Source organism: Miniopterus natalensis, chromosome 5, assembly GCF_054644295.1.
Source record: "Miniopterus natalensis isolate mMinNat1 chromosome 5, mMinNat1.hap1, whole genome shotgun sequence".
NCBI classification, from domain to species: domain Eukaryota; kingdom Metazoa; phylum Chordata; class Mammalia; order Chiroptera; family Miniopteridae; genus Miniopterus; species Miniopterus natalensis.
In genome coordinates this window covers 42,970,270-42,993,600 of record NC_142085.1, presented here as the reverse complement: position 1 = coordinate 42,993,600, position 23,331 = coordinate 42,970,270, and the positions used below count along the sequence as shown (strand labels likewise).

General features: G+C 36.6%; 1 protein-coding gene across 1 annotated transcript; it reads right to left on the bottom strand.

Moving 5' to 3' along the window:
* Positions 1-1,539: 1,539 nt before the first annotated feature.
* CFAP206 (cilia and flagella associated protein 206) lies at positions 1,540-23,129 on the bottom strand. Its single transcript, XM_016207290.2, has 12 exons — positions 23,007-23,129; positions 22,298-22,381; positions 19,775-19,865; positions 17,515-17,703; positions 16,577-16,735; positions 15,257-15,465; positions 10,671-10,790; positions 9,131-9,329; positions 8,491-8,631; positions 5,979-6,172; positions 5,135-5,278; positions 1,540-1,814 (listed from the first exon to the last, which is right to left on the bottom strand). Exons 1-12 carry the CDS (start codon positions 23,112-23,114, stop codon positions 1,584-1,586), a joined length of 1,869 nt encoding a protein of 622 aa, XP_016062776.2. The 5' UTR covers positions 23,115-23,129; the 3' UTR covers positions 1,540-1,583.
* Positions 23,130-23,331: the final 202 nt, after the last annotated feature.

Here is a 23,331-nt window from a genome sequence, read left to right as displayed (position 1 = left end):
TTTATTTCTAGCAACAAGAGTTTCTAGGCCAACCTTGATTTTTCTGTATCCTAGGTCCTGAAATCCACTACACTTCAGGGAACTATATGGTTCCTTCTGGTGCAGAAAAGAATTACATACACATACACACACACACAGATCACAATTTGAGTGGTGGGTAAAATTCTGTCATGCCGTTTTTGTGGCATTTCTGATTCAATTAACATATCATGCTGCTGACACCCCCCCCCCTTTCCTTATAAATTTTCATTACCCACAGAGACTTTCTACTCTATTGACATGAACCTGGACTAGATTTTTATGCCTCTTGTCCTAACCTGATCAGCCCAAGATCACCCAGGACAAAACCTATAGTCAGAGTGAGGATTTTTGACCCATTCCAGGGAAGGAAACTGCACACCAGTGGAATCATGGGGTGTTTCAAAAAACAAAGGAAGAGAGTTAATAGAATTTGGAGGAAGACTAGACTGAAGTAAAATTTAAAGGAAGCTGTGTGTAATGAGGTCAGCATCAGATCTGGACTGCAGTAGTCTTGGGACCCTGTTTCTTGGAAACTACAAAGTTGCCATAAATGTGGACTGTTGCATTCAGGGGCCCCTGAATTGAAGGCTTTGCACCTAGGTTGGAAATTGAGGCTGCTTCTTTGTGTCAAAGTGATTTAAATCCTTCAAGCAAAAGTATGGATTCTATTTTTTTTAAATATGTCTTTACTGATTTCAGAGAGAGGAACAGTGAGGGAGAGAGAGATAGAAACATCAATGATGAGTCATTGATCAACTGCCCAAAACCAAGGATAGTACCAAACCCTATATATACTTTGTTTTTTCTATACCTCCCTACCTATGATAAAGTTTAATTTAAAAATCAGGCACAGTGAGAGATTAACAACAATAACTAGTAATAAAATAATTACAACAATATACTGTAGTAAAAGTCATGTGAATGTGGTCTCTCTCAAAATCTCTTACTGTAGGTACAGCGAGGATAGCTGGACAAAGGGATGATTCGCATCACGGTGGAATGGAGCAGGCAGCGTAGGATTTCATCATGTGATTCTGAATGGCATGCAATTTAAAACATTTTGTATTTCTTGAATTTTTAATATTTTTGGATCACGATTGACAGGGTCACTGAAATGGTGGAAAGTGAAACGGAGAATGGGGGGGGACAACTGTACATCAATTGAATCTATTAATGTTGAATAGCTAATGAAGCTGAAAATATTGGCTAGGTTTTAAATTTTTAATGTTTCACACTAAGTATGATTTCAGAAATAAACCTCTATCCCAGGCATAATAATCTTATATTAATACCTAAATGGCATCATAATTTCAATCTTAATGCTGCCAACCTTTTTCTAACAAATAAAAGATGAGTGGACTGAGTTTTACTTTTCAATTTTAATAAAATGAAAAATATGTCACAGGAAACCATTTTTAGTTTTTTCCAAAAACATTCACACAACCAATGAATGTGCCAGCACCACAACAGTAGCTAAATTTCATGGATGCAAAAATACTTTTAAATATCTGCCATTGTTCTTAGTTCTGTAATATCTACTTTAGAAATATGGTCTCCAGCAACTAAGTTTCATCAACAGCTCTGGTTAGGTTCACCTTGACCCCATAGGTGGTTTTACAGTGACCCCCACGGAGACCAGCTATATAAATCTGAGGCCTGGGCACCCCAGTGCTGCTTTCCCTCACAGACTGCGTGCCTGTCTGCTGTAAAGGATACACCTGCGAACAATTATCTCTTCTCATGTGACTAAGATCAGTCTGCACCAAGTGAGTAACTTTCTGACGCAAATTGGCCTAAGGAGAAAGAGAACACAAAGGAATTAACATCTCTAAAAAGCAAATAATATGAAATATTATCAGGTACCAGTTAATATCTGCCTATTATTTTCTCAATCCACAAAGAAATTAGTTTTACAACATAACGTTTTTCTACAAAACATTAGAGCAGTGGAAAATCTAGGAGGTAATAGGAAATACCCTTTGCTGAGAAATAGGCTAATATATCAAATAATGAAAACGGACCCAAACGAAGAACATGCAGGCTCAGACTTGCAGTGGGCTCAATTATTTGTTACTATAATCTTCTAATTCCTTCATTACTGTACTTTGAAATTCATACAACTTGGATTTTTCTACCTTGGTTTATTTTTTCAAAGACAAGTATTAAAGATTTCCATTGTCTTGTTTAAATGGGCTTCAGTCAAGACTTTTAATATAAAATGCTCTGATGTTTTCAGATTATATGTTACATTACTCTACATTTTGCTTACTCCTTTTATGAGTTACCAGTAAACATGAAGTTAAATAGGCTAGGAGTGCCCGGGGCAGTGTGGCTCGGTTGGGCTGGGCACCGTCCGTGCACTGGAGGGTGGTGGGTTGGGTTCCCTGTCAGGGCACACACCTAGGTTAAGCAGGTTCCAGCCCCAGTGCAGGCAGGAGGCAGCCAACTGATATATCTGTCTCACATCAATCTCTCTCACTCTCTCTTTCTCTCTCTCTTCCCCTCCCTCTCTAAAATCAATTTTTTTAAGTATATTTAAATAAAAGAAGAAGAATCAGAGTTACTGAAGTTATGGCGAAGCCCAAAACACACTCAGAAGGCATTAGAGCATGTGAATTAAGGAGAGACCTGGAATTAGAGGAAACATTTCAGAGTTTGAGGTACTGCAGGTGGACTGAGAACCAAAATCACTTCTCCCACGCACAGCTTACTATCTGTATTAATATGGCTTCGCTATTCTATTGTCTTCGTTAGCATGATTTTACTATTCCTAGAGACTCTTGCCAAAACAGATAACCTGATTGTTCATTACAGAACGTCCTGAAAGCTGCGTCAGTTCTTCAGTAATACGCATAAACACACAGATTAAGCCCTAGGATTCTTCACATCCGTTGCCCCAAAGCTGTCCTTGCTGTTCCCATCAGTGCTGAGTTGCTTTTTCATGATCTTTATCCAATCCAATTCAAGCTCCCACCTTGTCCCCTGACCTGCCCCTGGCACTGAAAGACCCGCCAACAACCAGACTGCAAATTCTCCATAAATTCTGACCTTGCCCTTTCTCCTGAGAGACTGCCAAAGCTCCGCTCGGGTGGTGGCTTCCCTCATGACTTCAAGCCAATATACTCAGCTTTGTCCTATCAACAGGTGTGCTGGCCATCTACGGGCGCTGCACTCAACATGATGCAACTCCAGGGGATAATTAGGGCTAACGTGGGAACCAGAACCAAGTGGAGGCTGAGGAGGAGAAAGGGCTCATCGGCACGAAGTTCGGCCCCACTGAATTCCCTGCTCTCCGAACGTTCCCGGTCCAGATTAATGCTGTCACCTCTACCTCGCACATCCTATCCAACCATCACACCCTTCTTCTCCTTTGCCTATTTGTATCTCAAAACCAACTTAAAGTGTCACCTAAGTCAATTAAGTAGAATCTTTATTTCACGTCTGTTATAGGACTTAGCAAGGGGTACTTAAATATTTTTAGTGTATCAGTGCTACTTAGTAAGATTGTTAGCTCCAGAGGAACAAGGTATTGGAATATATATGTTACCTGGTACACAGCTGGTGAGTTAAAGTGAAGTTTGGTAGATAACAGAAAAGAATATGGGAAATAGGAGTTTCAAGAACTACAGGAGAGAAATTGACAGGAATGCTAATGGAACAATTATCTAGAAGATATACCAGGAACCTGAACCTGCCTCATTCCAGAAAATCAGGGGACTGTTTGAAAAGCTGCCACCAGAGAGGGTGGCAAGGGAAATGAAGCGGTTAGAGAAAAGCCTGTGAGAGAGTGTACAGACAAACAAAGGCCAGACCTTACGTGACAACAGAACTCTGACCCACAGCCTCTCTAGCTGTAGCAATCTTGGCCCAGACTGTCAGGACCTGGTAGGTCCCTATTTGGGTGCCCACCCCACCCTCTTGCACCAACCAAAGAAAGCCAAATATGCTCGCCAAACCAATCATGCCTGCCTCCGGTTTCCCCATGTCAACAACTCCCAGTCAGAGAACCACTGAAGCCTCCCTTTTCTCACTACAGAGCTTCCTACTCCTCCCCCTGCTCTTGAGCCTCTGCCAAAGGCAAGTGATGGTGGCTGACTCCCTTACTATGGCAAGCTCCGAATAGCTTCTGTTCTCATTTGGGCAGTCTCCATTTATTTCCACACCTGATTTCAATAAAAGAGATGGATAAAATATACTAATAAAAGCTATAGATATTTTTAAAAAGTGTTTGTTGTCTTCATACTACAATTAACTGTTGTCTAAAATGACAAGACACTTAAACAGGGTGAGTGGGGGGGATTCCACTGAGTCAAATAGGGATGAGCATTTCAAAGACAGGCTTCAATGTTAGGTACCCGATGTGAGTAAGATGACTGAGAATCAGGACGAGAGAGCCCAGTGTCTGGAGAGGACATGTTCACAATAAGAGGGGACGATATTTACGATATAACAGAGGTAACATTCTGCTCCTCAAAAGAGTCCAAAGAAGAGAAAGGTATATTTTAAATGATTAGAGAAAGTTGGGTGTGCTGTATTTAAAAAATAAAAATAAAAAATTTCTTTAATGATTTTAGAGAGAGAAGGGAGAGGGAGAGAAACATCAATGTGAGAGAAACATCAGTTGGTTGCCTCCTATACGCACCCTAACCAGGGATCGAACCCACAACCTGGGTATGGGTCCTGACCCCGAGAACTTCCAGTGCATGGGATGACACTCCAACCAACTGAGCCACACTGGCCAGGGTGGGAGTGCTTTAAATACTCGCACCTCAAAGATTAGCAACAAACAAATTAAAACTATTATATAGATCAATAGAGAGATGGAGGGAGAGGGAGAAAGAGAGGGAGGAAGGGAAACTACTGTTGTTCTAGTTACTGGCTAGTATAATTTGAGAGTAGTTTCATGCTTCCGTATTTCTACATATGCTTAAAATTAGAAGACAATCTTACAAGGTAAAGCTGGCAAATTATAAATTACACTGATTATTTTTATGTTAGCAAAGAACTCTGAACAACTCACTATTTTATAAAAATAATTAAACTTAACTCTATGAGAATCAACATATTAAAATTTTCCAACCTATAAGTAATTTTAGAAAATATTGTTACATACCAATTTTATAGCTTTTCTTCTTAATTCCCATTCATTCCACTCGTATGATCTCACAATTGTTGGTGGCAATATGTGTGTATCCGTCTGTGTGCTAGTTTCACTCTTTGTAATTGGTTTTATATGATGTTTGCTAACATCTCTGAGCTAAAGAAATGGAGTTTGTAATTAATATTTGCAAAAAATAAACATTATTTACAGATAACTAATAAAGTATTCAGCTAAAACTGACAAAAGATTAGAAAAACAAGAATTTTTGAGCATGGGATATACTTGTAAACACCAGCAGTGAAAATAAGCTCGTAATTAGTGAGATGTATCCGATTTATCTTCCTGGGCATTGTGACTTTGTATCTGATTTTGTGAACTGAATGTAGGAAGTGGGTTTTGGAAAGGGGAAACCTAACATCACTCATTGCCAAGTCAAATGCCCCCTCTCTTTCACAAATGGTAGCATAAGTAATACCTTGTTGGAAATGGACAGAAGTTTAAAATAGCTATTAAATCTTAGGTATAAAATCACATTTCTTTTAAGTATCAGAACATCTTTAGGATATATCTTTTTTTTTTAATGTCTTTATTGATTTCAGAGAGAGGAAGGGAGATGGAGAGAGAGAGGGAAACATCAATGACGAGAGAGTCATTGATTGACCGCCTCCTGCATACCCCCCCTACTGGGGATCAAGCCTGACTGGGAATCCAACCACAATCTCCTGGATCATAGGTCTACGCTCAACCTCTGAGCCACGCTGGCCAGGCTTTAGGATATATCTTAAACTCAAACCAACTGAGCCACACCAGCCAGGGCTAAAATGTTATAAATTCTTAAAAGATGGACCCTGCTTACCTCAGAACATGGAATGAGGGTTTCAAACTGTTGATGAAGTTCCAGTAGCTGAATTAATTCTGCATTTTTTTTTGCCTTTTCTGTAATTAAATCAATGTAATGTTCAGGGTTTTCTGCAAATGAATATGCAGCATCTTTGGTATTGAAAGTGTAATGCTTTTCTTTATGTTTGAAAATTCCAATTACTGGATTTCCTGCAAATTAAGAAAAGGAACTGAATGAGCTATGAAATATTAAGTGATTCTATGTTTGTAATACACCCATGGAACCATTTCCTATGTACTCCATTTTAACATATTACTTATGTTTTTATTTTGCCAAAATGTTACTATAAGCAGTTAAGTATACATTTTGTTAAATTATAGTTTATGTGAAATCCATATTAAATGAATTAATTTTATATGTTTTTATTTTAAAAGCATGATTTTATATAAAAAATTTCACTATCCAGATACAAAGTGTTTGAAAATCTTTTATGAGAAGCCAATCATTGGGCAGGTTTCTCAAATCTCCTTAAACTAAACTAACTACCACATAAGCATTGTTTTAAAAATAATTCTGTAAGAACTATAAAAAATGGGACATCTTTTCACCAGTGTAACTTTGCATGTTAGAACGTATTTCCCACTGTGAAAAGATAGTACATAAAATATGGATTATTATTTAATAATATCCACATCGTCTGTGGAGTTATATAGAAAACAGTAATACTGTCTTACTTATTCAACAAATATTTATTGACCCTGTTCTTGGCACTGAGGGCACAGAAGAAAACAAACAGCCCCCCACCCGCTCTCACCAAATCAGCAAATATACCCTAGGCCAGAGAGTGGTGAGTGCTGCAGAAAACAATGGATAAAGCAGCTCAGACACACAGCGAAAGGAAAGCAGACGAGGCTGGTATTTTCAACTGGGCGATCGGGGAAGGCGGAATAAAAGAGGGGCAACGTGCGTTGCCATCCCAGGGATGGCGCTTTCCAAGCAGAGGGGACAGCGAGCGCAAAGGCTCTGAGGTGACGACGGCTGGCAGGTGGGAGACGGAGGCGGCGGCCAGCGGGGCTGGGGCGGGAGCGCGGGAAGGCGGCGGGCGGCGGAGTCCAAGGTCGTCTGAGCAGGACCCTGACCGCGGGCCTCAGCTCCGGTGTCTGCGCCCCGACCGGAGGGGTGCGCTACCCAGCTCCGAGGCAAAGCAGGTCGCTGCTGCCCAGGAAATCAGGGCGTGAGCGGGAAAATGCAGCAAACAGAACCCAGCCGGGACCAGCGTACTCAGAGAGCAGAAGCCCTTACTTTTCTACTTTGCCTCTTTCTTAGAACCACAGTTTGTGGAAGCAGAGGGGACCGAGCAGACCCCCTAGGTGCTCTTTTCCTGACTTGGAAACTGAGGTCCACAGAAGGCATGAGACTTGCTGAAGGTCACTCGGTTCACCAAAGGCACTGCTGGGACCAGAAGCCGCCTCTTCTGAATCCGAGTCCCCGGCTTTCTCAGCCCTTCATGCTACTCTGTCCTCACCGCACACCCACGTGTCTCCGGTTTCCGTCTCTCAAGGCTCGGAGGGAGGGACGGAGGGACGGAGGGAGGGAGAGAGACAAGAAGGAAGCCATGTACCTACATTCCACTGCTTACTTTATGGGCCTTGCTGTTTTCTCCCGGGTATCAATGACCCTCACAGGGTCTCAGAGAACTATTTTCTCAGTTCCTCATGGTCAACCTTTCATCCCATTATGAAATATCCAATACCATAAAAATGAGGCAACTTGTGTGTTCTCTAGCTCCTATATACACAATCCCAATAATTATTCGTAATAAAAAAGTAGTACCCAACTGTGAAATATAACAAAAGAAAGAAGAAAAGGAAGGAGGGGCTTAATGGTGAAGGGAAATAAGACACAACCTTGTCAAACTGTTCTCATTCTAGCCCTAGCCAACTTCTTGTTATCCCAAACTCACAGAGGGCTTTTTGGAGAATAAGTTATTCCATCTCAATTTATAATTTACTGTTTGTTTTGGAGAAGCTCTAGTAATATCAAGATAAATTTTACTTGATAAGAAATTGGCCATTTCCTTAGTGGTATCTGCCTTATACAGAAATCCTGATCCATGTTAGTAGAATGTAACCAGAAAGTGACAAAGAATATTTTAAAATAAACATATCAGTCAAATTAGTGTTGCTCTTTCAAGTAATTACTTTGGAGGATGATGTAGTTTAGCAATGTTATGTAACATTTCTGCAGCCCATCACTGGACATATGAGTCAGCCCCCATTTATGATATGGCAGCATCCATATTTTATTATGTACACATTCAATCATTTATCACTTGTATTATAATTTCATGCTTATGCCAATCCACCAGATTATACTGTGAGTACATCAAAGATGAACACATTGTGTGGATCATCTTTGTAGCTCCTTTCCTGGTTCACCATCAGATCCCATAAAATTTTAAAATGCAGGACTTCATTTAAAGAAGAAAGTTAAGGAAGTGGGAGCAATATTATTTCCAATGACATACCTGGAAGGAGAAGACCATCAGTTGTAGCCAATGTATAACCACAATATCCCCGATACTGAATTAACAATTTATCAAAATTTGCTGTTGTTTCTGGGAAAAGCCATTCTTGTTTTCTGAAATCCACCAGATGTACTCTTTCTTCTAAAATGAAAGGAGGAGGCCAAGAAAAATGTTATTCAATGAGAAGAGTAAAGGGTCTAAAATAAGCTCAATTGATTTTACAAAGATAAAATTTATTGATTTATAAATTTCAACCTGAATCTGAAGTAGATATATGGCAAATAGCATTCCAAAGAAATGAAATCTTTATTTGCAACAAATATAGCAAGGATTAATATCCTTTTCTACTGCAAATCAATAGTAAAAAGCACTAAGACTACAATAAAAACAAGTAAGCACAGAAAATCATTGTTAACCAAAACACTAACTATAACATTAGGGATGGTTATTGCTGGATAGTAGGATATCCAGTTTATATGTTTTTGTTTTCTAAATTTTTGATAATGAAAAATTATCTTAACATCAAGAAAGATGTTTAATGCCTTCTCAGAAAAATATAGTATGAATTTAAAACAAAAGAGTGACTTTATTCTAGAGGTGATTTTAAGAGCAACAGGAAATAATGGATGATTTCTATTACCCATGTGTTCCTTCAGCCGATACATATCAGTTTTCACAGTCACATCATGAAGAAGATCCTGCATTACATTTTCAGGAAACAGTAGGTCATGAGTGCCCAGAAATCGCCCAAGGTTAGTAGTTAAATTAGTGAGGATACCAATCAAAACAGTGTCATCCTGAAAGCTAGTCCACACATTGGAAAGTGCAAGGAAGATAGGCTGAGGAAAAGAAAAACAAAAGTTCAAAATGTAATTGTTTAATTAAATTACAATCACTGTTGTCTGGAAACTAAATACAATTTGTAAAGAAATCAATTATTTCTTAAGTAAAAGTCTCATAAAGTTAAACAACAGAATCTAAATAGAAATTGGACTCAGAAATTATGAAAAAATAAACTTGTGTTTTATTTGAAAGCATTTTATTTTGGTATGATTATTATAAAGTTAATTTACTCAAAAAAACCAAACACATTTGGTCACCTGGTTCTACATCCAAATAGCAGGCACCACAAATAACCTTGTGGCTATAACTTGACGTAAAAGCATACTTTGGAGAAAATAAACCCTTCCTCTTCTTTCCTGACATGTGTAAAAGCAGAAAGATTTATGGGTGCTTCACCTCAAAAGGTCAAAGGGAAAATAAGTTATTTTGTGCGTTTTTTTTAAAAAGCAAAATTTGACTCATGCTTAGACTTATCTGTCTCAACATGATTCAAAAGAACATGGGAAGTCTAGCAATATATCTTGGGGCATGTCTTGTGAGCTAAAGTTAAAGTTTTTAGGTCAGTGCGATAAAATGATTTTTACTTGTATTAATATCACAGACTAACAGAACAAGCAAAAAAATTAACCAGGCTCAGATTATGAGTTAAACAACTTATCCTTTGGTTTCTTAGTTTTTACAACCAAATATTGGGAATGATTATGAAAAATTATCAAAGCCTCAAAATGCTCTATAAAATACTGCATGTGCATCTTCTAACTCCTTGGGGCTATGAGATTTGTCCATAAGATGGTCCAGATAATGAGAAAATTAGCATAAATGCAGGCATGGTAATCAAAGTGATTATTATCTGTCCTTTCAGAAAAGCTGCAAGTTGTGTCACCTCCTTGCTGAAGGCAGTTAGAAATCAGCTATTGTGAACATATTTTCAACACTGCGTTATGGATTCTTTTTGTTGCCACAGCCAACACTGATATTATGGTTATTATTACATATATCTGTATTTTCTTTAGCAGCAAATGCCTACACCAAGAGAATCCTGTCATCCTACTTATACTATTACCACAAAATAACCACAAAGAATAGGATCATCTTGTATAAAATCAATATTAAATTAAATACAGGGTGGGGAAAAAGTAGGTTTACACTTGTGAGTACCCAAAACACAGTTTATTCTTGTATTATTATTTATTAATCATTGTATCATTTTCCATACGAACAACTGTAAACCTACTTTTGCCCTACCCTGTATAATTATAATTACTTCTGATCCAATTTTATAGGATCCAAAGTATGTTCGCCCTTCAATAAGGTAAAAGTTGATGACAGGTACTTACAAAAACTTGTGATGTTGGGACAGCCGTCTTGGACTTTACAGTCATTATTAATTGTTCAAGTAGGGCTGCTAACTGCCTTGTCATCAATTCCACTTCTTGAGCACTAGCAATTATTTCTGACTGTGAAGACAACATATTTTGCATTAATATTTTTATAATTTCACTACAAAAATCATATGTGTTTTAAGCCTGACCTGCTCCCTGAAGTGAGAGCAGGGATTCTGTTCTCTGTGGTTCCCCCAACACCAAGAACAGTACTGGAATATGGATGGTACTCCAGAAACAACTGGTGGATGGATAAATCTTTTGAAACACAATGGCTATATTTTTTCTCAAATGTATACAGGTATTCTTTGATATTCAGTATAAATGCAATTATACTGAATTCCTGAGAAGTGGATCTTACGGCACAGCTTTGCATAGCTGTTATTTTCCCATTCCTCAATGATAAAATTAATGAGGTATTCCTCAGAAAATTATTTCGATACCAAAATTTTTAAAAATTACATTCAAGAATGTAGAAAATCTTAAAAATCTCAATATTGACAGAAAAACATTTATAATACAACAATAATAATATGAAAATAAGGTGCTGAATGCTGAGTCTGAAATAATTACTTTTATTCTTACTATGTGCTAAAACCATATTAAATACGTAAGTACAAAAAGGGGTAAGTACAAATAAGAAAACCAAGGTATAGAAAGGAAGTAAACCGCCCAAGAATATACAGCTAATAAGAGGGAGAATCATGGTTCTACCCCAGACTATCAGAGCCCAGAGCCCAGCTCTTACCCATTATACTAAATAGCCTAAGATGTCATCAGAAATGGCAGTGGTATAGGTTTACCACTACAGTGTAAAAGAGTGACATTTACTTGAAGTGAAAAAATGAGCATTTGAGTCTTCAGATATCTATAGCCTTTTTAAATAACAAAAATAATTACTTCATAAGAAATACCTAATATTACTTAGGTATTTCAACTAATGAAATTTTTTATTCACAAATGTAACATGTGTCCTGCTTTAATTTTACCCATACTACTCTTTAAGCATCTTCCCTCCTCTTGCTTCATTCCCCCATCCACTATTATCTATCCTATTTAATGGGTCTCTTGTCTACCCCCTAGAAAATTATGCCCCTAGTTTGTTAGTTCTGTTTTAGGAATCAAATATGAAAATGCAGTCATTAAAGTCTTTTCAGATTTGTGCAACAGCAACAAGAAAGAAAGAAATATGCATATGTCTTCCAAAGTAAAACTTACATTCAACACGTAACACTTCTTAAAACCTACAATTAGAGATACTCTAGACCTCTTCCCCAATTATGTGTGTACAGTCCATTCACAGAGTAGGTATGCAGAACTTCTTGGTTTTTCCTGATAATGCCTTAGAACAATCACTTTGTTTACATTTTATCAAAAAGAACTTGTTCACAACCGGTAAAGATTTTAATTGTATAGTTATTCCTCACAAATAAATGAAAATATATTTTGTGCTTATGGATTGGAAGAATTAATATTGTTAAAATGCCCATACGTCCCAAAGCAATATACAGATTTAATGCAATCTCTCTCAAAATTCCAATGACACTTTTCATAAATGTAGAATAAACAATCCTAAAACTTGTATGGAACCACAAAAGACCCCAAACAGTCAGAACAAACTTGAAAAAGAAGAACACAAGTGGAAGCGTCATGCTTCCTGATTTCAAACTATATTACAAAGCTATAGTAAACAGAAACAGTATGGTATTGGCATGAAAACAGGCACATAGATCAATGGAACAGAAGAGAGAGTACAGAAATAAACCATGTATATATGATCAATAAATTTACAACAAAGGAGGCAAGAATAAACAATGGGGAAAGGATAGCGTCCTCAATAAACGGTGTTGGGAAAACTGCACAAATACATGCAAAGGAATGAAAATGGACCATTATCTTACATTGTTCACAAAAATCAACTCAAAATGGGTTAAAGACTTGAACGTAAGACCTGAAACTATAAAACTCCTAGAAGAAAACAGGCGGTAATCTCTGTAACATCAGTCTTGATGATAATTTTTTGGCTTTGACACCAAAAGGAAAGGCAAGAAAAGCAAAAATAAACAAGTGGGACTGCATTAAACTAAAAAGCTTCTGTGCAGCAAACAAAATCATCAACAAAATGAATAGGCAACCTACCAAAGGGAGAAATTTGCAAACATATATCTGAAGGAGTGAATATCCAAAATACATAATGAACTCATACAATTCAATAGCAAAAAATCAAACAATCCTATTCAAAAATTAGTAGATGATCTGAAAAGACATTTTTCCAAAGAAGACATAGAGATGGCCAACAGGCACATGAAAAGTACTCCACATCACTAATCATCAGGAAATGCAAGTCAAAAACCACAAAGCAAGATTACCTCTCACCTGTCAGAATGGCTATTGCTAAAATGACAAGAGATAAGTGTTGAGAAGAATGTGGAGAAAATGTGCACCGTTGGTGGGGATGTAAATTGGTGCAGTCAGTATGGAAAATAGTATGGAGTTTCTTCAAAAATTAAAAATAGAACTACCAGCCCTGGCTTGTGTGGCTTAGTTGGTTCGACATTGTCCCATGCACAAAAAGGTTGCGGGTTTGATTCCCAGTCAGGGCACATGCCTGGGTTGTGGGCATGCAGGACGCAGCCAATCAATGTTTCGCTCTCCCTTCCTCTTTCCCTTCCTCTCTGTCTATTAAAACAAAACATAGAACTAGCCTAGCCAGGTGTGGCTCAGTGGTTGAGAGTTGACCCAGGAACCAAGTGGTCACAGTTCAATTCCTGGTCAGGCCACATGCCCAGGGTGCAGGCTTGATCCCCAGTAGGAGCATGCAGGAGGCAACCAATTGATGATGTTTCTCTCTCATTGATGTTTCTATCTCTCTATCCCTCTTCCTTACTCTCTCTCTAAAAATCAATAGAAAAAAACATATTTAAAATAAATAAATAAAACACACAGTAATTTTAAAAAAATAGAACTACCATATGATCCAGCAACTCCATTTCTGGGTATTTATCCAAAGAAAATGAAAATACTAACTAGAAAAGCTATATACACCTCCATGTTCATTGCCGCATTACTTACAATAGCCAAGACATGGAAGCAACATAAGTGTCCATTGATGGATGAATGGACAAAGAAAATGTGATGTTTTAATATATATGTATATGTAATCTTTTATTGTATATGTATGTATGTATACAGGGGTGGGTAAAAATAGGTTAAATTACCAGCCATCATTACCTAAAAGATACATCATAAGTAAGGGATGTGAAATAATAACAATAATAATATGAAGAAGACAAATAATACAAATAAATAATATAATAATTAATTAATAAGAGTTCAAGAATAAACTGTTTCATGTACTCACAACTGTAAACCTACTTTTGCCCACACACACATCTATACACATACACATATCTATCCATACATACATATACAATGAAATATTATTTAACCAGAAGAAGAAGGAAAGAGGTCTTTAGCACCCCATTGACATCAATGAATGGATCTTCCAAAGAGAAAATCAACAAGGAGACAGAGGCCTTATATGACATACTAGACCACATGGCTTTAATTGATATTTTCAAAGCATTTCACCTCATAGCAGCAAAATATACATTCTTTTCAATAGCACGAGAAACATTTTCCAGGGCAGACCACATGTAAGCCACAAAACAAGTCTCAATAAACTTAAGAAGACTGAAATCATATCAAGCATCTTTTCTAATGACATGGTGTGAAACGAAAAATCAATTACAAGAAAAAAATTTAAAAACACACAAATACATGGAGGCTAAATAGCATGTTACTGAACAATGAATGGGTTAACAATGAGATCAAGGAAGAAATCAAAAGATACCTTGAGACAAATGAAAATTAATATACAACCCAAAATCCACAGGATGCAGAAAAAGCAGTCCTAAGAGGCAAATTCATAGCAATACAGGCTTACCTCAAGAAACAAGAAAAATCTCAAATAAACAATCTAACCTTACACCAAAAGAACTAGGAAAAGGACAGCAATCAAAGCCCAAAGTGATTAGAAGGAATGAAATAATAAAGATCAGAATGGAAATAAACAAAACAGAGTGTAAAAAAACAATACAAAAGATCAATAAAACCAAGAACTGGTTCTTTGAAAAGATAAACAAGATTGCTAAAACTTTAACTAGACTCATTAAGAAGGAAAAAAAAGAGAGGACCCAAATAAATAAAATAAGACACTTGCTCTGAGTACAAACACTGCAGTATTACTTACCTACACACACAGCACTGCTTAACTACAGCATGCTAACAATCATACTACTGAGGACCAAACAGAACCAACAATTTTAAAATCAATTCCTACCAATGTATTTTCATTAAAGGCAAAATCCAACTTCCTTGTTTCTGTTTTAGCTCCTGGTCCTTCAGATGCAATATAAACTGAGCAGTTATTAAGGTTGCCTTCTTTATCAATGACCTGATTCTACCTTTTGTTTCAGCTCCATAATATCTAAAGACGTTGCCTTCTATGGAAAAGGCCAGATAATATGACATTAACTCACCAAAATGATCTGAAGGAAGATCTCATACTGTCGCACATTATAGAGTGCTTCTTTTAACATATATGGCTGCAGTTCTACACTCATGAGTGGATTCTTTGTCACTTTCTCAAGGATGGCCGTGTAGCGATATGCCAGCTCTTGAGCAATCTGAAGTTGGGAGTCAATATGCTGAGTGGTGGCTGGGATTGCTTCACGTAGAATATCTGGCACTGTTTTCAAAGGTACATTAAGAAAGACATTAAGAAATCTAAAAAGAATTAAGGAGAAAAAAATCTAGAAAGTGGTAACATTTTGAACATTAAGTTGAATTAGTTTTCATGTCAACCAAATTAATAATGATGAGGCATATATTTCATGGGTCTGACACCATGAAAAAAAAGAATAGAGAGAAAAAAAAACCTGTCCAAACAAAAGATATTGTCAGAATAACAACCAAAAGGTAGAGCAGATCAGCTTTTGCCAGTAAAATACAGAAGAACCTAAAGGACTGACAGGCTTTGGTATTATGTGTTATTGACCATGTGCCTCTAAAAAACTCACTGTATCTTTCCTTCTGTATATCTTCTTTTCTGTTTGTAAAAAAGAAGGAAAAAAACATGCAACTTAAGAAACTCATTGGGATACTGAAAAATAACAGAATAGTCTAGCAAAATAGAGAACTTTATGAAACATGGGAGTTTGACTTTTTAGAACAGTTTTTAAAATGCAAAAATTTACCCCAGTATACTAGATCAGTGATCTGGTAAAAGATACTAACCCCTATCAGCGGGCCTATATTCATACCAAACTCCTAAGGAAGTTATTTCTACTGGTAGGTCCTTGATCAAATATTTCATGAGTAATTTCAGACTTATACACAATAAATGCATTAAATATTACAGCATAGCGAATGTTCCTGAATTTAAAGATTTGAAGATATTTTCTCTTTGATCTTTTCATTCCATTAACTGCATTAGCAACTGTTTTATTTTCAGGTTAAATTCCATTTTTTTTAAATCATTGAAGTTTACTCCCTCTTGGTTATTTGACTTGGAGTAAAGTATACAAAGCCTGATGACTGGAAGAGGCTGGTTTTGGGCAGGCCTCCCCATTCCTTTTACTGACTCACTCTCCTATTCTAGCTTCATCACACATAAAACTTAAAGTCTTGCCCCAGAAAAATTAAAAATTACTACACATTATGAACTGCAGTTGTAACTAAGGTGCAATCAAACCTTAAATCTAAGAATAGTAGTTGTGTATTGGGTATTATTTTCCTCACTATGCAAGATAAATTTTAAACCTACATAACCTATAGAATTAACCTAATGATATACCTACAGTACTCAATGCCTTCTCCTCCCTTTCCGGTCTCTCGGTTAAATAAACGAATTCCAGTAACAATCATGGAGAGTTCTTTCAGCTGGCGTTCTTTGTCCTTCTTAGAAAGAGTTAGAAATGTCCCAAGTTCAGCCTGAGGAAAAACACTCTGTAGTGCAGCTAAAACAAACCACAAAAAGAACAACAAGATGATAAAATAAAAATATCAGAACTTAAATCACAAGTTCCTTTCAGCAGAAAGTTAGAAGGCCTGTCTTTATAGAATTATTTATATGATTCTTTAAATTTCTGATACCTGATTATAGAATACATAGCAAAATTTATCATATATTAAAGCTGGGCTAATGAACTATCATTGCCTCATGTCTGTTTTTAATAGTTAAACATCCATCAGTAATTTTTGGCAATGGGCATTAAAACAAGCTTTCTAGTTAGAGCTATGAGTAGAAAAATTGATGCTTTTAAAATAATTACGAAAGAAAGCCATAGGAGGTTAGAGATTTTGCCTGTTCTTCTTAAAGTATGAAAGAGGGCAAGTATTTGCTGAGGATAAAACAATGTCCTTCTCCATCACCCATTTTTGGTGACAGACTCAACTTTTCTCATCAGTATAAAATCTCCCTTTCCAGTGATCCCCATTACCCACTCAGCCTGGTACACTTAATAATACTGCCAATGTTTCTCTAATGAGGAGCAGTAGGCCCCTGGATATGTAGAGCTCTGAGCCAACAATATTCATTTTCCAGAGGTGCTACTTGAGTTTTAGAGCTGACACACAGTGTAAAGGGAGTCTGGGTAAATTTTAACCCCTTATCTGTGCTAATTTTGTTTTGAGATAAAAAGGAATCTTCAGTCTTCAACATGTAATTTAACACATTTTATAAGATACAGTGTTCATATATTTTCACTTATGGAATGAAAATTGTGGGGTTTTTTACCTGTTGCCTCTCTGACAATCTTGATTTCTGTAGGGGATCCAACCCCAGAGCGCAGTAACACATAGCTGACAATCTTTCGGTAGAGGCTTTCCAATTCTTCTCGAGCACATGCTCTGTTATCTGTAATTTCTCTGGTAATAAAGCCTAATTTAGACTCCATGAGCCGGTGATGTTCTTCAATAAATTCCTCTAAAATTGACAAAGGACAATGTTTCATATATTTGATACTTAGAATTCTTCTCACATAAGAAAGTAGGACCAGAAAAAGAAAATGGCTTGGGTATAGCAATTCTACTGCATGAAAACAACTATTTCATAAGATGTCCTAATAAACAGTGGCCAGCAGTTAACCTCAAGAAAAAAAATCTAGTGGGAAAGATTTATTGCAGCAATTTAAATGGCATACTTGTCAAAACACATAAGACTTTAAATAGGCAATCCAAACAGTAATATCAGAGGACTAAAACCTCCCAATTAAGCAGACAATTTATAATATATGTTATAAACACATATAGTATTAATATGTGTATTACATATAAATGCTTTATGTAAGTACATACAGTATGCACATAGATGTAGTATTAATATTCCTGTTCAATTATGCGTATTTCTATTTTAGCTCTAGATAAATTTCCTTTGAATAGCATTACTGATAATATAATGTTGCATAAGAACAATATCCCTTGCCCAGCCGGTGTGGTTCAGTGGTTGAGTGTTGACCCATGAACCAAGAGGTCACTGGTTAAATTCCTGGTCAGGGCACATGCCAAGGTTGTGGGCTCGACCCCTAGTAGGGGGCATGCAGGAGGCAGAAAATCGCTGTTTCTCTCTCATCGATGATTCTATCCCTATCCCTTCCTCTCTAAAATCAATAAAACATATTTTAAAAAAGAACGATATCCCTTTCCCTTCGTCCCATAATATGATGAGGTCTACGCTTAATTGTAGCAGTAGTCACAATTCACCAGCAGCACAATTCTTGCAACTAATTCAACAAAGCATCTCATTTTACTATTATAATAATTAATATATTAACCATGCACAGTTCATACCTATAATCTTTCTACAAAAACAACAGAACTTTTTGCAATTAAAAAAATCTAAATGATAATGTCATCAACTCCTTTAGTATTTATTGCTTAAGATTTTCATTATTATTAAGCAAAAAAGCAAGATATATGATTTTACATATGTAGCATATGTGAAAGCTCAGTAATCAGGAGGAAAAAAAGACAATGCAAATTAACAAATGGTTAATAATGACTGCAGTACAGTGGGCAGAGGCAGTGTAGTCTATCGGGGAATTCATTTTCCTTTTTCTTGTTTCCAGTTTTTTTTATGTAGCATTAAACTATTTACATAAGAAAATATGTTCTAAACTTTACCATCATTCATTTTATTTTTGTATTAGGTACATGATTTAGGTAAGCAATATAAGATAATATAAACCAGGAATTTAAAAAATCAGCAAATTAAACACTTTTAACTTCAGTGGACTGGTTGTTTTAATTTCTAATTATTATGTATTAGAGGTATAACAGTTAAAACAGAATAGACTTACCCTGGCTAGGTAGGCTCATTTGGTTAGAGCATCGTCTCCCAATGCACCAAGGTTGTAGGATCCCCAGTCAGGGCACGTACAAGAATCAACCAATGAATGCACAAATAAGTGGATCAACAAATTGATGTTTCTCTCTTTCTCTCTTCCTCTCTCTCTTTCAAATCAATTTTTAAAATCACAATAGACTTGGAAATATAATTATTATAGGTATAATAATTAGCATTTACTTTTGCCCTGGCTGGCTTGGGTCAGCAGTTAGAGCATTGGCCTTCAGACTGAAGAGTCCCAGGTTCGATTACAGCCAAGGGCACCTACCTCGGTTATAGGCTCGATCCCCGACCCCGGTCAGGGCGCATGCAGTAGGCAACCAATCAATGTGTCTCTCTCACATGGACATTGGTTCCTCTGTCTCTCTCTCTCTCTGTCTCCCCCTTCCACTCTCTCTGAAAAGCAATGGAAGAAATATCCTCAGGTGAGGATTAAAAAAAAAAGAAGTTACTTCTAACACCCAGAAAGGCCACTGGTATTTTTCTCCTTTAGCATTTCCAACATTATCATACTATTCTTCAAAATGGGCAAAAATTTCAAAAGATAAACCAAAACATTGAATTGTTTATTGTCAACCAAATGAAGCCCTTATTACCTTAAATACAATATAAATCTTTTTTAAAAGCATATCAAAATAGGTAGATATGTTACCTCGACTTGTATAATTCATATCAAAGTAGACTTGCATCTTAATGGTGTCCAGGGATGGATTTTTTCTGTCCAATAGTCGACTCACACAAAGCTAGAAAAGAATACCTCATGAATGCTCCCTAGTTATACTTTCTCAAATGATCCGAAGTATTTTCTAAAGTTATTTCTAACATCGCTTCTCAGTTTTTTTGCTAAGATCAAGTGTAAAAATAAGGGAAACATCAAAATAATAATTTCTAATATTTATCTATCAATAACCCCTCTTACTGTTTTTTCTTCTTGAGGACTTCATGCTTTACAGTTCACTCAATCAACAACATTTATTAAGTAATAAGTTATTTCCCAAGTTAACCAGTATCACCATACCCAGGCAGGCTAATAGTCTAGTTGAAGGCAAGAAACTTGACGTTTGGGTTAGTATATATAGCCTGAATGTGGATAAATGGCCATGAATCTTATGTCTGGAGTTTTTCTAGAGTTCCTCACTCCTACTTAATTGAGCCTTAAACAACACTCCTTTGCTGGTGCTGGAGTCATACGCATTTTATAAAAAGCTGCTGCAGCTACCCTCCTCTGCTCACATAATTTCTCTGGCTCTGACTCCATTCCAAAATCTCTTCCTCTGGTCTGTTTTCTCCAGTTTTTCCCCCTTCTCTGCTTTGGCCCTGTAGATGATCAACCTGAACTTTTCTTCTCTCCTCTCCTCTCCCCGCCCCCAATCCCTCTCTTTTGTTCTCACTCCTTAGGCTTTATAGCTGCAGCCTGCAGGCACAGAGGCAGCTTCACCTTAACCCCACCTTCCCAGCACCAGCCCTGCCTTCCTGGGAGGAGGAAGAGGGGAATGCAAGAGTGAGGACAGGACACTGTCTTTATGACACCTGTGCACCTGGATCCCTCCAAGCGGAGGGCTGTTCTAAACACAGAATTGACAAAGTCTACCTCATCCAGGTGATTTACTGCTACAATATTTTTCAAATTTTAATTTTTTTCAATTATAGTTTACATTCAATATTATCCAGCTAATTTTTAATTGAGAAAAAAATAAAACCAACTTCGTCATTTGAATTATTATATGCATCAATAGTTAATATACCTGTCATACTAAAAGATACTGAGTTTGATTCTTTCCAACTTAGTTGAATTAGAGGAAAAAAGAAACACTCTTCTTGAGTCATGAAAAGAAGAAAAATATTTTCTGCCCCTCCTTGATTCTCCTCCATGGCTTCTCAATAAAATTTCTGACTGACCGCCAGTCATTGGCCCTATTGCAAAGAATGGGTTTTATACCACATTTAAAATCAGTACAGAGAGACCTAGGTCTAGGCTGCCCTGAAGAACCCTGGAGTCTGTACCTACTGCACAGCCATCCTAACAACATTTCCCCAGCCCAGGCTCCCATGGCTCTTCCTGACCCCTCTAGCATCTGCAAACAGGCCTCTGTGCTGCACTGTGTGAACCGTGAGAGAAGAGGGGATGATAAAAATTTTCTCTGCCATTTGCCTAAGCCCAGAAAATATCCGTATGTGAGTTTGGGAAAGCTTGCTTCAAGTCTTGTGCACAAAGGAGGGGATTAAAATCATTAAGCCCAGGAGAAGTGTGTAAAATGTTGAATTTTTAGGAAATGCATTTAAAAATATTTAGAAAATAAATATTTAAGCCAAACTTAAAACATACAAAAAAATTAATGATGTCTTTTAGTTCTTAAAATTGGTTTTCAGGCACAAATAACTATGAGTTACTTTTACTTTGGCTTCAATTTTTCCTTTAGAATTGAAAAGCACAAATTGTACTAAACCAATAATTATATAAGAACTCAGGGACACGGACAACAGTGTGGTGATTGAGGGGGGGATCAAAAAGTCACGAGTAGGTGGAGGTCGAGGAGGATGTGGGGGGATAAATGGTGATGGAAAAATTAAGAAAAAAATAATTATATGAATTTAATTTAGTACTATGTAATTTTACAGTATATGACAAGTCAGTTAATAATATTTTCATTGTAACTTTAGATTAATAACAAAATGTCTCTAAAATACTGTGGCAGACACTACTACCAACCAGTATCTATACCCCCTTTTCCTTACTAACAAAGCCCCAATTTGGATTGGGACAAAAATTTGTTCAGCTAAAAAAGAAAAAAAAATCAACATCTCAGGCTGACATGCAATACCATTCTGGCCAATCAATATAAGCAGATGGGAGGGATCCTGGGAAAGCTATTATTTTCCTAATAGAAAGTGGGAGTCCCAATTGGCATATGCATTTTGCTCTCTGTCCCTCCCCCTTATACCTGCCTCAAGGTGGTATGAAATGCATATGCACGATGGGGACCCAGGAAGCCAGGAAAAACAGCCTATGTACCTCTGGACTTTCTTCTATGAGAAAAAATAAATCCCTTATTTGTCTGTACCACTGTTTAGTGTGTTTTTGTTTCATGGAGCTGAAGTCAATAATGGCTAATGTAATACTATATTTAGAATTGCACATACATATTTCAAAATTTATAAATTGTTGGATAATCACCTTAACAAGGTTCTCCACATCACTTTTTACAAGAGTTCTATCCATGTTAAAGCCATTCCTTGGATCCAGGACAATAGCTTTCACCTGAGAGTAGGAAAGAGTCCATTAAATAATTTTATTTCATATTATTATGAAATTAGCTTAATATGTTTCCATTTTTTAAGCAATTGCCCCTTGATTACTCAGGGGTTGATATTTCAGCTGACTTTCCTATTACCCAGCTCATAAGCACCTTCAGTAGAGGTCGAAGAAAGGAAGCGATAAGCAACAAATTTGAATATGGTGTTAGAAAAATTATATGGAGAAACAGGCTGAAAGCAGTGGCTAGATTTCAGATTGGGAAGCTATTTGAATATTTTATTGTGTTTTTTATTGTGTATTGTTAAACCAAAAGGAAAAATGAGAGACCAAGGCAATGAGTAATTTTTACAAGTGAAAAAAAAAAACACATTATAAAAGCTCTGACACAGTACATTATCGATGTTTCTAAAACTCATCAAGATCTTCTAAATCAGCCTCTATAATTCTAGAACTGATGTGCTTTATAGACTTTTTAAAAACTTATTTTTTGCTAACATGTCCAATGATCTCAATACATTTTCATCTGAATAAGACTTAGGAAAGCTTCACAGAATTTTAAAAGAAAAATGGGCACCACTTAAAAACATTTTTATGTAAAGCAGTAATTCACAAAAATATTCATTCTTACCATAAAAGCAACCAGAGTTTCAGAAGCAACCTCTCCACGGGATGCACATTCTTGTTCTATCTCCCGAATGATACTCTTTATAACACTTTCTGCCTGAGTGGGAGGCATTCTGGCTAAATAAAACAATAATTTTTTAAAAATTTGTATTTATATATTACTTTTTCTTCTTTAGATTTCTCTTTATATTTCATCTGTAAAGTCATAATTTTAGTTATTAACATATAAGTATTTATTAGCATGTAGGCCTCTCCTGTTTTTCATTAGTTAATTTGTTTTTTATTTATTAAAATGAAGGACTTGGTTGATGACGGAGAAATTGGGACTT